Source organism: Heteronotia binoei, chromosome 7 (assembly GCF_032191835.1).
Source record: "Heteronotia binoei isolate CCM8104 ecotype False Entrance Well chromosome 7, APGP_CSIRO_Hbin_v1, whole genome shotgun sequence".
Lineage (NCBI taxonomy): Eukaryota > Metazoa > Chordata > Lepidosauria > Squamata > Gekkonidae > Heteronotia > Heteronotia binoei.
The window spans coordinates 59,082,476-59,097,171 of record NC_083229.1 but is presented as its reverse complement, the minus strand read 5'-3'; the positions used below and the strand labels follow the sequence as shown (position 1 = coordinate 59,097,171).

The window sequence follows — 14,696 nt, the reverse complement described above, 5'->3', positions numbered from 1 at the left end:
AAGTGGCCAGCATTGCTCAAGCTAGTTGAGACCTGACTAGGTCTTCCCTTCCACATTTTCACAATTTATCTTGATAATTGTGCCTCCTTATCACTCTACAGTCCTGATGTTTGTTCATATAAATGTGAAAAAAACCTTATAAATAATAAACAAGTGCATCTTCAATTGACTATGGAGCTCATCCTGATATTCCTTTGCATCGCCATTATTTATTATTACTGCATCCGATAAATAGATAGATAGATAGATAGATAGATAGATAGATAGATAGATAGATAGATAGATAGATAGATAGATAGATATAGATATATATTTATTATTACTACATGCTATATCTATATCAGGGGTGGCCAACAGTAGCTCTCCAGATGTTTTTTGGCTACAACTCCCATCAGCCCCAGCCAGAATGGCCAATCTGGAAAGTTACCGTTGGCCTCCCCTGATCTATATAGTTAAAGATGGAAATTCTGGGCCTGGGCTGTGGGGGAGCAGGAGTCGGGATCAGGCCCCCAGCCTTCAATGGTACCCAACTGGTGCCATCGACAGAGGTGAAGAGTTTGGGGGTATTTCTGGATGCCTCTTTGTCCATGGAGGCCCAGGTTGCTTCCACTACAAAGACTAGTTTTTTCCACCTGAGGAGGGCTTGGCAGTTGGTCCCCTATCTCGCCTCCCACGATCTGGCCACAGTGATTCATACAATGGTCACTTCCAGATCAGACTACTGTAACTCTCTCTACATGATCCTGCTCCAGAAACTCCAGCAGGTGCAGAACTCAGCGACACAGTTGTTGACTTCAATGCCTGTGTGGGCGTGGTGCCACCCAGTGCGGCACAAGCTGCACCGGCTACCTCTTGAGTACCAAATCTGCTTCAAGGTGTTGGTCCTTATCTTTAAGACCATATATGGCCAGGGGCTGGCATATCTTCAGGACCGCCTCCCTCCATATGAACCCCAACAGGTTCTGAGATCTGCTGCACAACATCTTGTGGTCCCTGGTCCTAAGGACATCTGGTTGGCTTCAATAAGTAAGTAAAGTAAGTTTATTTTTATATCCCGCCCTCCCCCGCCAAAGGCAGGCTCAGGGCGGCTCACAGACATGGAAACCATGATTTAGATAAAATACAATGTAAACAAGAATTTTAAAATACAATTCAATTACATAAATTAATTAAAATAATAAAACAAGTACTATAAGGTGCTATAGGTCACAATCATACATAAGATGGCTAGATGGTTACAGGTCAGTTCCAATTTCAATTTAGCCAGGTTCTATCTTAAAAGCAAGCTGGAAGAGAAAAGTTTTGCAAGCCCTGCGGAATTGATTCAGGTCTCGCAGGGCTCGCATTGTCTCTGGAAGTTGATTCCACCATCGAGGGGCCATTGCTGAAAAAGCTTGCTCCCTGGTTGTCTTCAGTCTAGCTTCTCTTGGCCTAGGGATTTTTAAAAGATTTTGAGAGCTAGATCTCAGTGCTCTCTGGGGGACATATGGGGAGAGGTGGTTCCTAAGGTAGGCAGGTCCTCGGCCATATAGGGCTTTAAAGGTAATAACCAGCACCTTATAGCGAACACGGTACATAACCGGCAGCCAGTGCAGGTCCCGCAGCCCAGGCTGCACGTGTTCCCACCGAGGTAGTCCCACCAGCAGCCTGGCCGCCGTGTTCTGCACTACCTGGAGTTTCCGTGTTCGGTATAAGGGCAGCCCCATGTAGAGGGCATTGCAGTAGTCTAATCTCGAGGTGACCGTTGCATGGATCACAGTTGCTAGGTCGCCGCGTTCCAAGAAGGGAGCCAACTGCCTCGCCCTCTTGAGGTGGAAGAAGGCGGCTCTAGCAGTGGCAGCTATCTGGGCCTCCATTGATAAAGAGGATTCCAGTAGCACTCCCAGGCTTTTGACTCTGCGCACTGGTATCAGTGGCGCACCATCAAAAGCTGGTAGGGTGATCTCCCCTCCTGGTCCGCCGCGGCCCACGCAAAGGACCTCAGTCTTCATCGGGTTCAACTTCAGCCCACTCAGCCTGAGCCAGTCAGCCACGGCTTGTAACACTCGGTCCAGATTTATAGGGACATCACCAGTCCGGTCGTCCATCAATAGATAGAGCTGGGTATCATCAGCGTACTGATGACAGCCAAGCCCGTACCTCCGTGCAATCTGGGCAAGGGGGCGCATAAAGATGTTGAACAACATCGGGGAGAGAACTGCCCCCTGAGGCACCCCACAGTGAAGTGGGTGTCTCTGGGACAGCTCCCCCCCAATTGCCACCCTTTATCCCCGACCTTCAAGGAAGGAGGAGAGCCACTGTAAGGCTAGCCCCCGAATTCCTGCGTCGGCGAGGCGGCGGGACAGCAGCCGATGATCGACCATATCGAACGCAGCCGATAGGTCAAGCAGTAGCAATACTGCCGAGCCGCCTCGGTCCAGTTGCCGCCGGAGGTCATCCATGAGGGCGACCAAGACTGTTTCTGTCCCATGGCCCGGGCGAAAGCCGGACTGGCACGGGTCCAGGACGGAAGCGTCCTCTAAAAAATCCTGTAACTGCAACGCCACAGCCCTCTCGATAATTTTGCCCAAAAAGGGCAAATTTGAGACCGGTCGGTAATGTGGCAATTCGGCCGGGTCTGATGTAGCTTTTTTCAGGAGAGGGCGGACCACTGCCTCTTTCAGGGGTGTTGGAAAAGTACCCTCTGAAAAGGATCGATTTATGATGTCCCGTATAGGACACCTTAGTTCCTCCTGGCAGGCCTTAATTAGCCAGGAGGGACATGGGTCCAGATCGCAAGTTGTGGATCGTGCAGTGCCTTCTAAGGCCAGGGCCTTCTCAGTCTGGGACCCTACCTGGTGGAATGAGTTCCCACTAGAGATCCAGGCCCTGTGGAACTCACCAAAGTTTCACAGGGCCTGCACAACAGAGCTCTTCCACCAGGCTTTTAACTGATCCAGTGGGTGTCGTCTTGTTACCAACTAAACTCCGTATTATTTTTACCATAACTGTGACTATGTTATGCTGCCAGATGTTGGCCTATACGCTGCTGTGTGGCCATGCCTTCATAAACTTGTTTCTGGTATGTTGTTTTACCCTCAGACTTTTAAGCTGTATGTTTTTATGATGTTTTATACTTATTTGTAATTGTATTGAATTTTGTTGTAAGCCACTCTGAGCCTGCTTGTGGGATAGGGCAGGATATAAATCTAAAAATTAAATTAAATTAAATTATATCTTGATGAAATGAAACTGGGTTTGGAAACAATGTCCCTTTGATACAATTGCACAGAATTCAGCAGCATTCCAAGACAAGAATAATCAACAACCAATGGGAGAAAAATGATCAATGTTAATGTAAACTATCATTGTTTTACCCTTTGCTTCCCTGTGGCAGTCATTAAAAGCAACAAACAATCCTTGCATATAAGTTTTTTACTTAAAACTCCACTTAAAACTTCAGTGGGTAACAGAGTTGTGTCAACCACAAGGCGGAACCTGGAGACTTCCTGGAATTACAGCTGACAACAGAGATCAGTTCCTCTGGAGAAAAATGGCTGCTTTCAAGAGTGGCATTAAACCTGTCCAGGTCCCTCTCCTCTCTAAACCCAGCCCTCTCTAGGCCCCACCCCCCAGATCTCAAGAAACTTCCCAACTTTAATGTGAGTTGAATTTATAGGTAATCACTTTCTTTGTAAATCACATAGCAACAAAAAGTTGACTCTATTATTATTATTATGAAGATTCCTCAAACACAGAAGCCTTGGTGATGTATTATTTTCCTGAAATTTGCATTTTTAATTCTAAGGTTAAGGTCATTGCATTCTTGCCAGCCTAATAATGCCACTACCTCCAAGAAAATATGTTGTGACCAGCTTCCATTATACATATTATGTACACTGGGGTCCCAAACATGACACCTGTGGGTGCCATGGCAACTCTGGACAACTGTCTTTATGCTCGCCAACTGTGTGGGAAGCCTGGTATTAAATCTTTAGATGATGTCTTTTACATGTAAGCAAAGGCCCCTTGTAATATGGAAGTACTGCATGGGTGGGAAAAATACCAAATGGACAATCAAAACTAACTTGATTTCGTCATCAACCTGTACTGTCTAATGTTAAGAAATATGTCTAAAAGAGCTACAATAATGTTAAAGTTTTTGAACATACTCTATTTATAAAATAATAAAAAAATTTATTATTATTAGCGACATCTAGCCATTGGAATATACCTTACTGAATGTAGCACCTTTAACTTATTGTAGTTTTAAAAATTTTATGTAACTGTTTTTAAATGTATTTATTAACCGTATTTTACAATTGCTTTGTATAATAATCATGGTATATACCATGTCCTGTTAGCCGCCCTGAGCCTGCTTCGGCGGGGAGGGCGGGATATAAATAAAATATTATTATTATTATTATTATTATTATTATTATTATTATTATTATTATTATTATTATTATTATGTATTCAACAATTTACAGGGTTTGTGTGATATTCTCTTATGGTTGGAGGCTAAATGTCTTTGTCATGTGCTCACTCCACATTACATTTTAAAATACAAAATAAGAATGAATATTCTTATCCAAATAATAAATTTTATCTGCCTACAAAGAATTTTCCTGTGCAATTAACTGCTTCCTCTCAACTTCTCTATAAAATAATCATATTAAAATTATGCTATTAGCACTTCATATCACCTCTTGCTAAAAGGTCTCTATATATCTATGAGATTTTGCATAAAATGATTTTACAAAAAATATACAAATTATGATTTTTTTGTTAGCAACTGATATAGTATGCTACTATTCTGAATAGCATTTTTTCACCATTTCTAAAAATGAAAACAATGGGCTTTTTAAAAAGGGAATAATTAAAGCTTTATAACATCCAGCGTTTTAAACTGGGCTTTGTTTTTTTAGCAGGAATGCAATTCTGGCTGGCTTGGTGTCAGGGGGTGTGGCCTAATATGCAAAGGAGTTCCTGCTGTGCTTTTTCTACAAAAAAGCCCTAGTTTTAGATAAAAATACTACATTGGATCAAAACTTATTGAAGAAACACAAATCACTTGAATTTGTTTTAGAACACATACAAATGATGTTTAAAAACATGTTGATGTGGACAAATCCTTTCTTAACTGAAGAGACACAGAAAGACCAATATCAAATGGGCTACATTCTGTGGTGGCACAATAATATGGGAGTCATGTATTGCTAAGTCATCAAAGAGTTATGTGCTCCTTTTCTCTAGAATTGGATCTTATGGGCTACCTTACACATTTATAAGCATCTATGCATCATGTAGACAATAGATGTTCAGGAACTGCACCCCTACTAGCGGTGGTACTTACCACCATGACAGGAAGTCAAGACACGGCTCTTTGTGCTGGATGCTAGCATAACAGATGGTGGGATCTAATTCTTTTTTTGGGACTGCATGGAGAGACTATTGCTCGGTACACCCTATGAAAGTTCCTGAAATATACTTGGGCACTTGAACTTGGGCACATTGTTAAGCTTCTTACATATAATTAATTGAAAGAAGTGGAATTCTGAATCAGTTCAAATAATCACAAATGTGACATGATACAGTCCTCATGGTGCTGTACTGTTTCAGAATGCATGCAAGGGATTGCTTTTTTAAAAGTAAAATCTCACAGCATACTGAAAGTTTACTTATCAGGAAAAATGCACTAGTTTTCTTTGTTATGTGTTACTTTTTCCACTTGTGGGGACATTTTAACATAGCAGATCTTCAAAAAAGCAATTTACCACACCCCACACAATTTGTAAGAGGTCTGTACCACACATCCTTATGACAATTTTATTGCTCTCATTTCCTCATAAGTACTCCTAATTTTCTAATAAGTAAAATCAGATTAACCCCCTAAAGTTAGTTTATCAAGAAAAATATTCTACTTATTCTTCCAAGCAAATATTTTCAGGACGGGGGCCAGATTCCTCCCTAACATTCCACATACACTTTTGAGGTATAAAGAAATATTTTAACTTGCATCTCTGGGCTTAAGTAGTAGATTAGGAAGCAAACTTTCTTTCAGCTGTTAAAAGAATGAAAGCTATCACTGTAAAGTGTAATTATATTTTGAGGGTAAATTGATTTTTTAAACTACTTTTCTTTCAATTTTCTATTGCATGAACGTATTTGGAATGCATTACCACTTCAGCAGATGTTCAGAATCAAACTTAATAGGCATAAACTTTTTGTAAATAACTGCAAAGCTTTGATTCAGCCTTTTGCATACCTTACCTAGTTAATTACCTGGGCTTTTTATGTTTACATGCAGTGAGAGTATCTCCAGCTATAAACTACATAATTTATAATTGATGTAAATGGTTGTTATTATGTCAATTAAGCAGCTGCGTTCTCCACCTTCTCACTAAATAGAATGAGTGATAAACTGAGTTTACAGGGAGATACCTACTTTTCTTCAGGAGGGATAAAATAAATTACCTAGGTAGACCAGGTTGTCCAATTGTTCTCTGGTGAGGCGGATGTTGCATCCAGGCCCTCTCTCTTGACCTGTTGACTGCAGCAAATGGTCAATTTCGTCACGCACCATTGCAAGAGCTTCTGGGTGCAACAGAAGATAATACACGGCCCAGAATGTAGCTGGAATCGTGTTTCCCACAGAGGCCCACATGAAGGCAAAATGATGTGCTGGGAGAAAATAAGTGAAAAGGAAGATTAATAGCGTTTATTACACTGATTAGATTTGCAGTGTGCTAATTAAAAGATGTTAGGACACAGCCCCAGCCAAGGATCAGTGAATGCTAATGAGGACCAATAGGCTTCTGAAGTCTAATTTTCTGCTTAATGAGAATAGTTTGAAATGTAATTTCAGGGTGGGGGTGGGGGCGAAATAAGGGGAGGAAATGCTGCTCAGTTATAATTTCTCTCATTATCACCATTAAATATCTTGTTTTACCACCTCAGCCAAAAAAAGAGAGAGAAAATCAATTATCATACAGGGTTGTTTCAGAGTAAAACATTTTATCATTAGCCAATTAGAAAAAACATTAAAAATGTTCAAGGTCGCCATTTTGCCATTTTATTTCAAAGGTCTCTAGTAAATTATCTGATTCTAGACAAGCAATCATTCAAAAGTTTGCTACCTGCTTTGTCGTAATCTCTGAGTACCTCATATCTCTCAAACATCTCTTTTCTGGCTTCAATCAGTTCAGAAACTTCCAGCCAATTTGCAGTGTTGGTAGGTAAAAATACATCAATGAGTTCTTTCCGGATCCTCTTGGTGGCTCCTAACAATTCAATTGGAATGTTCGCAGCTAAATAGGAAAAGTTGGCATCAAACTTGGTAAATTTTTCTTCAATTGCACCAATAATGTGGCCATCTGCACTAGGATGTCTTCCATATAGTGTTATAAAACTGGCTTTGAACATTACAGAGCAGCAAAACTTGTATAGTTTTCCCACTTTCCAATCTGTTGCTTGAGAAAACTGTGTATTAAATATCCACTGGAGGTTCATCATCATGTTGTCGGAGAGTGCATCCAATGGCTTGCCTAGAAGGAACTGGTAATTCCTATGCACATTTTCATTTAGGCCTGGAAAATCCCCCTTTAATACAGATGGATAGTCAAATACTCGAGATGCTAAGGAATCAGCAAATTCTTGAAATTCCAGATACTTGCTGTTTTTGGTCATAGAACTATACAGCAGTGGGTCCATTATGAATGTAATATATCTGCCTGAAGGAGGAAAAAAAAGTGGTTAAACTCAGTATGGCTTTTAATTCATTTGATTCTTATTCCACCTTTTCCTCAAAACGGTCAGGTGACACATGTGGTCCTCCTTCTCATTTTATCCTGATGACAAACTCATGGGATGGGATGGGTTGAGAGATGATGGGCCACATGACAGAACTAGGATTTGACCACAGAATTTTGCAGTCCTAGTATGATGTTCTACCCACTATACCACGGTATCGTGAAAGAGCCATTTAAGTCAACTGTTATTTTCCTAATGGTTAACTCCACATTGGAAATCTTGTGTGCCTGGTGCAAATCACATTATCTTGCTAACTGCGGGAAGTGAAATATTTTGCAGTCATTCAGCTGCAAGTTATGCCCAATACTCTAAAATGAAAATAACCCAATTTGCATTTTCAGATTTATTTGTAACATGGATTGCACCAAATGATGTCAAGCAGCATAAGAATGAAGGGTTGTGTCCCAAACTGAGTAATGCATGTTTAAGCAAAAGATATAATTTATGCCCCAACACTCTTCCAAATATGTTACACAAATTTCAAGTTTGTAGGTATCTGTGTCCTGCCTTTTTTCCTGGCCCAAGGTTGCTTACAGGCATGAATTAAACCATTACAAATAATATAACTCCCATATATCTTCTCCTACCAATGATGCCGGCTGTTCAGATCCCATCAAAAGCACTGCCAATAAGAGAGAACTATCTTCAAGTTTTGCCCCAAACTGTTTAGACTATTTTTGACTGAATTTATTTCCTGGCTTCATCCCAATCTTTTACAATGAGATCATCCTGAAGGCACTTTTCATTGCAGGCATCAAAGTTGTGACCAAAAGACTGAAAATACTACATTCTGCTCTGGTATTTAACAAGCTGATTTTGAATGCTATTAACCCGAAGATGTCAGCTAGCATCCCAACTTTGAGCACTCAGGGTAAACAATTTAAGATTTCTTTAAAAATTAATTAATATTAATTTAAACCATCTGGCCACCATCTGCTATTTTCAGATGAAAAATATGAGCTTCTTTCTTTGTGAACTTCACTCCAACATTTTGAAAAGCATTTCCCAATTTTTATACGTTTAAATATCAACATAATTCAAAGCAAGCCATCCTTCAGACATGGATAACTTGTCTACAATTACCCTTACTCTGAATACATAGTTTAGGACGAAGATACTAAAAAGTCTGACATAAGCCCACAAACTATACTAGCCTAGAATTCTACTGGATTTGTTTCTGCTCTCAGAGTGCCTTTAAGCACACTCATTTTATAGAATCAGATTTAAAAAATAGAGCCTTGCTCAGAACATTCCAGGCAATGAAGGTGTCAGACATCAACACTTCTATTTATCTGATGATTTTTGGTTGATGGCTGCCAAAAGCAAGCCTTACTTTGCAAAGTCATTGTGTTTTCAAACTCAAAATCAACACAATGAAAGAAGTGAAAGCCTTAACAATGCAGTATGTACATAATTCTAATACAGCAAATATTACCTGCATACATACCTGAGTAAACACTCATTATTTAAAATCTTTTAAAAAAGAAAAAAAATTCAGCACAATCCCGTGTGTCTTCTTGAGAGTAAATTCCATTGAGTTTAATACTCTTATGTAAGTGTGCATGGATCAGTTTTAAGAAACATATACCAGCAACAAAATGATGGAATGTTAGTCCCAGAATGGAATAGAACTGGTGCTTCCATTAATGTGTAACTTTGTTTAAGAATTCTGGCAAGAAGTCATGAGATGTTGCACGGTTAATTTTTGGCTGATGAAGGATGGATCAACTGAAACCGGTTCCACTTTTTTCTTTTTTGAAATTACAACATAATTTCATCTAAGAAGGTTTGTTTGCCAATTACCTTTATTTGGACTATATACTAGAATGGCACACAAGAGGAAAGCGTGCTCAGCAAATTACAAACAACAGACTTATGGCAAACAGGATTTTTTCATTATGAACTTGTTATGAACTTTTCTGTTTAACTGCATGAAAAAGAGTAAGAAAACAAAATTCACGAAGACAAAAGCAGTAGATTCTCCTCCGCCACCCCACCCTATTTACTGACAACACTGCTTTTCTGCCCCAGTCTGCTGACTTCTGTCACAATCCCTGTTAAGAATGCTTCTGATCATTCAGGAGTAGAAAATACAGGCAGGACCAGATCTAGTTTTTGGAGGAGGGGGTAAAATTAAAAAAATGACACCCCTGTATGGGCCCATTCTATCTTATGGACCCACAGAATAGAATGGCCTTCACAACTAATTTGGCGTCCCCCACCCCAGCAGTGCCCAGGACAAGTGCCCTCTCTGCTCCCCTCTAGATGTGGCCCTGGATACAGGGACTTTTCCACACCCCAGTTTATAAGGGAAGGTGAAGATTTCATGGACAGAACCAATGAAGTCCACTTGAGAGAGCAAGAGGAAGAGAGTAAAAGGTACCTTGGCAAATGGGGGAGCACCCAACACAGGAGAAGGGTGCATGGAAAAAGATAACCCATAGAAGCAGGACAATCAGGAGACACTCTGAGCCTCTGTTGCTAAGCAATTGGTTCCAGGATCTTTCCATAGATATTGATTCTGGAACACTGGAACAAGGAGTACTTCCCCAGTCTCCACAAAGCTTGAAGGAAATTTCCCAGGCCCCTGTGAAGGAGAGGACTCAAGCTTCTGCTCTCCAGTTTAGGAGAAGGCATATGCTGGCAATTGAGGATTCCATACTTAGAGGGGTAGAGCCTAAAGTGTACCGACTGGACTTGTCGTCTTGAGAGGTATACTGTCTACCGGGTGTGTGCATTCAGGACATGACTGAAAGGATAGGAAGACTCATCAAGCCCAATGATTATTATCCTTTCTTGCTGATCCATGTGGGAATAAATGATACTGCCTGGCACAGCGCAGAACATATTACAAGAGGCTATGTGGTTCTGAATAAGGTGAAGGACCTGGGAGCACAGATTGTGTTTCCATCAGTTTTTCCTGTTGAAGGCCATGGCTTAGGAAGGGAAAGAAAAATAATGCAAATAAATGACTGGCTATACAGACGCTATAATCAGAAAAAGCTGGGATTTTTGGACGATGGATTGTGCTTTTGGGATGAAGTTCTTCTATTGGGAGATGGTTTGCACATCACGAAGGTAAGAAATAATGTGTTTGGTAAGAACCTTGCAAACCTAATAAGGAGGGCTTTAAACCAAATCATATGGGAGAGTGAGACAAAAATTCAAAGCCTAGTACAATGCCAATAACTGGGGTAATAATGCTCAGGTTTTGTTGGGAGTGCCATGTATGCTAGGTACCATTAACTTGCAGGCAAGTACAGAAATGAAAACCTTAAGGAGCATAAAACATGGATTCCAATGTCTCTACATTAATGTGCGCAAGAGTATGGGAAATGAGCAGGAGGAACCAGAAGTCCTAATATAGAAAGGGGACTATGACATAATAGGCATTACTGATACTTGATGAGAAGACACTCACAACTGGCATATTTGGATTGGGGGATACAACTTACTTAAAAGGGACAGAAAAGAAGGAAGGACAGAGGAGTTGTGTTATATGTAAAGGAGATATATATGTTTGTGAGGAAACACATGAATCTGAGTGTGAAAGTTCAATTGAGAGTCACTGGGTAAAAACAAAAGAAGTAAGAAATAACAGTGATATTATAGTGGGGGTCTGCTGTAGACCACCAAGCCAGGCAGAGGACTTGGATGAGACACTCCTAGAACAGATTATAAAGTTCTCAAAGAGATGGGACACAGTGGTCATGGGAGATTTCAATTACTGAGGTATCTGTTGAAAGCCCAACTCTGCTAAAAATGAAAGGTCAAATAAATTCCTGACTTGTCTAACAGCTTCATTTCCCAAAAAGTGGAGAGGAAGACAAGGGATCTGCTATTTTGGACTTGATTCTCATCAACAAGGAAGAACTAGTTGATGAAGTGAAAGTAATGGGCACCTTGGGTAGTAGTGACCATGTGATTTTGGAATTTACAGTCCTGGGGAAGAGAAAAGCTGTATGTAGTCAGACATATAGGTTGGACTTCAGGAAAGCAAATTTTTACAGACTTAAAAGTTATGCTTGGTGGAATCTCATAGTCAGAAATACTTAAGGAGAAGGGAGTTCAAGAGGGGTGGGAGTTCCTTAAAGTGAAATATTGAAGGCACAATCACAAACTATTCCTATGAGAAGGGAAAATGGGAGGAGCCTTAAGAAGCCAAGGTGGTTCCATAAACAGCTCTCTAAAGACTTGAGAAATAAAAAAGACTCATTTAGGAAATTGAAGGAGAGCCTTATAACCAGTGATGAATATAAACAAACAACCAGTGCTTGTAGAGAGAAAGTTAGGAGAGCTAAATCTCAGTATGAGCTCAGGCTAGCAAGAAATGCTAAAAACAACAACAAAGGGTTCTTTTCTTATGTTCAAGGTAAGAAAAAAAAAGGATGTGGTAGGCTTCTTGTTTGGTTCAGAAGAGTGAAACTGTAACAGGTGATGAAGAGGGGGCAGAACTGCTCAATTCTTACTTTTCCTTAGTCTTCTCCTGTGAGGGAGAAAGGTGCTCAACATGGCAAAAACAGAACAGAATATGAGGGAAGGGAGCTGCAGTCTAGGATCAGGCAGCATTTTTTTTTCCAGGCCAGTTTGGCCAGGGATCCTGGGAGTTTGTTTTTTTGCCATCTTCTGGGCTTGGAGCAGGCGTAACTGGGGTGAGGGGAGGTACTTTTGAATTTCCTGCATTGTGCAGAAAGTTGGATTAGATGACCCTGGAAGTCCCTTCTAACTCTATGATTCTATGATCACTTTGCATTGCAGGTTGATAGATACTGAAAATACTGACTACAAGACAACCTAAGAGTCCTGGAAGCAGCTAGTACATTAACACATATTGACCTGGAAGTAAATCACAGTGAAACCACTGGGATTTACTTTCAAATTCCTGTGGAAGACAAGAGTGTAAAGTGATTTATATTAATTTGTCTTCTCTTAACTGGCTTATGAATTGCAGCATGACAGATTACTGCACCAGCAAAGAGATGATTAGAATGTCTGTAGAAGTGGCACATTGTCACAAACCAGGTCGTGATGCTGGGGCCCTGAAATCTATGGCTGCAGTACAAAATACACAATCTGTATTTGAGTACTATTTGTTTCAAGTTAGAATAAGGGTCTTGTTTGTTAAAGAGATAATGAAAGGACTAGCTTTTCATACAATATGCACTGTAAATACTGACAAAAAGGGGTCTAGCATATGTAAGCTTATGGCACAATAGTGTTACAGTCTTTCAAGAGCTATAGGACATTTGGTTGTTTCTGTTATCACTGGGAGTGGTAACCATTTGAAATACTTCAGAATGTTTGCAAAGAAGCCAGCCTGGCCTTGCTAGAAACAACAAAACAATTTTTCAGAATTCACAATGCTGTTGGCCTAGGAAAATCAAGCAGTACAGGTTGGGTTTTGAAGTCATATCATATAGAAATAACTATTTGGGAGGGGGAAGAGGGAGGAAGGCAATGCCATTTATGTAATAGTGCTCTTATTAGGAAGATTTTGCTGAACTGCTGACAATGATGTACAGTAGCGATTCGCTGGAATGACGTTCAGAGAAAACGATTCTGCTGCACCACCACACAAAACCAATTAGAGAACTATTTTCTGCGACAGGTCAGGAATTTACATTGTTTCTCATAGAAAGATGTGCTTTTTAATTTCTTTATTAAGATGACATCCACGTCCCTTAAGACTTTTCAGAATGACAATCATTTGCTCATCACATGGGAAAGTACAATCAGTGAAATCTTGTTACCGGTTCAGGGCAATGCCAGAAACTCCAAGCATCGTTCTGCATTTTCCAAATGAACTACTCCAAGAACCAATAATTAAAACAATATATATTGGCAGATTTTTTTGACAGAATTTTTGGCCACAAACCAAAGAGAAAAAGTAATGATAGTATATGTGTGCACACATAAAGAGCAGTGCTGAGGATATTTTAAGCTCTGTACACAACATCAATTCTGTCCCTGTAGAGACATCATAAAATGCCCTTCATAGCAATAAATGTAATGATGTACAGTGGTTCTTATAGCACAGGGTTTCGCTACATTTTCTCCTTTATGAATGTTCAAAATTCAATACCTTCAGTATCAACAAAAATGGGGAGATTAAAAGTTTGTCATGAAGACATAAACAATTTAGCATGCCAAAATAAGAAATAATGCTATCTATAACTCAGTCCATTCTCCTGGTTCATAGCAGTAGGTGAAAAGGTGAAATTTGAGTTATAAATAAACCCTGTCCCTTTTTAGTGTTGTGCATACCATGATTACCTTAACAGAAAAATGAAAATAATAGTACCCATGCCTTTAACATAACACAAAAAAGTTGACCACTTGACAGTGGTTACCCTTTTTGTATACTATAAAAATTTCTGATATTATTTTTATGTCTTTGTTAGGATAATATGCCTATATTGTGTTGAAACTGATGTAACATTTACTGTCCTAATTTGCCTATATTTAGAATAAGATTCTGCACTTGGAAGAATAAGAAAGGAAGGACTTTCTTAAAATGAATTTCTCACTTGCTATTTCATAATTTGTCATTACCAATGATTCAGAGTCAGTCTCTTAAGAATATATTGGGAAATGCCAAAAAGTTCAGTGGAGGGGCAAAGATATTCATAGAAAGATACCTAACTGAATGTTTCAGTCTGAAAGTAAGGGCTACTGGATGCCTGTTTGCTGGGTGCAGACTTTGTCTTCATTGTGCAATAAAACTTACAGCTCAAATCCTGTGCACAGTTAGGGTTTATAAATCCTGCTATTGACAGTAGTCTTGTTAACTGTAACCCCCATTATAAGGAATAGGAAAGTACATTGTCTTATTTTGCACCCCATGCATGCAGTAGGTCCTCTAAGATTTTGTAACTCTGCTGTGTGCACATGTACCATATGCAGAA

General features: G+C 39.8%; 1 protein-coding gene across 1 annotated transcript in view; it reads right to left on the bottom strand.

Moving 5' to 3' along the window:
- LOC132575176 (cytochrome P450 7B1) overlaps positions 1-14,696 on the bottom strand; it is a 157,152-nt gene that overhangs the window by 11,335 nt on the left and 131,121 nt on the right. Inside the window, exons 3-4 of the mRNA XM_060243702.1 lie at positions 7,119-7,712; positions 6,457-6,663 (exon numbers count right to left, since the gene is read on the bottom strand). Coding sequence (XP_060099685.1) covers positions 6,457-6,663; positions 7,119-7,712 — 801 coding nt within the window. The remainder of the gene's footprint in view (positions 1-6,456; positions 6,664-7,118; positions 7,713-14,696) is intronic.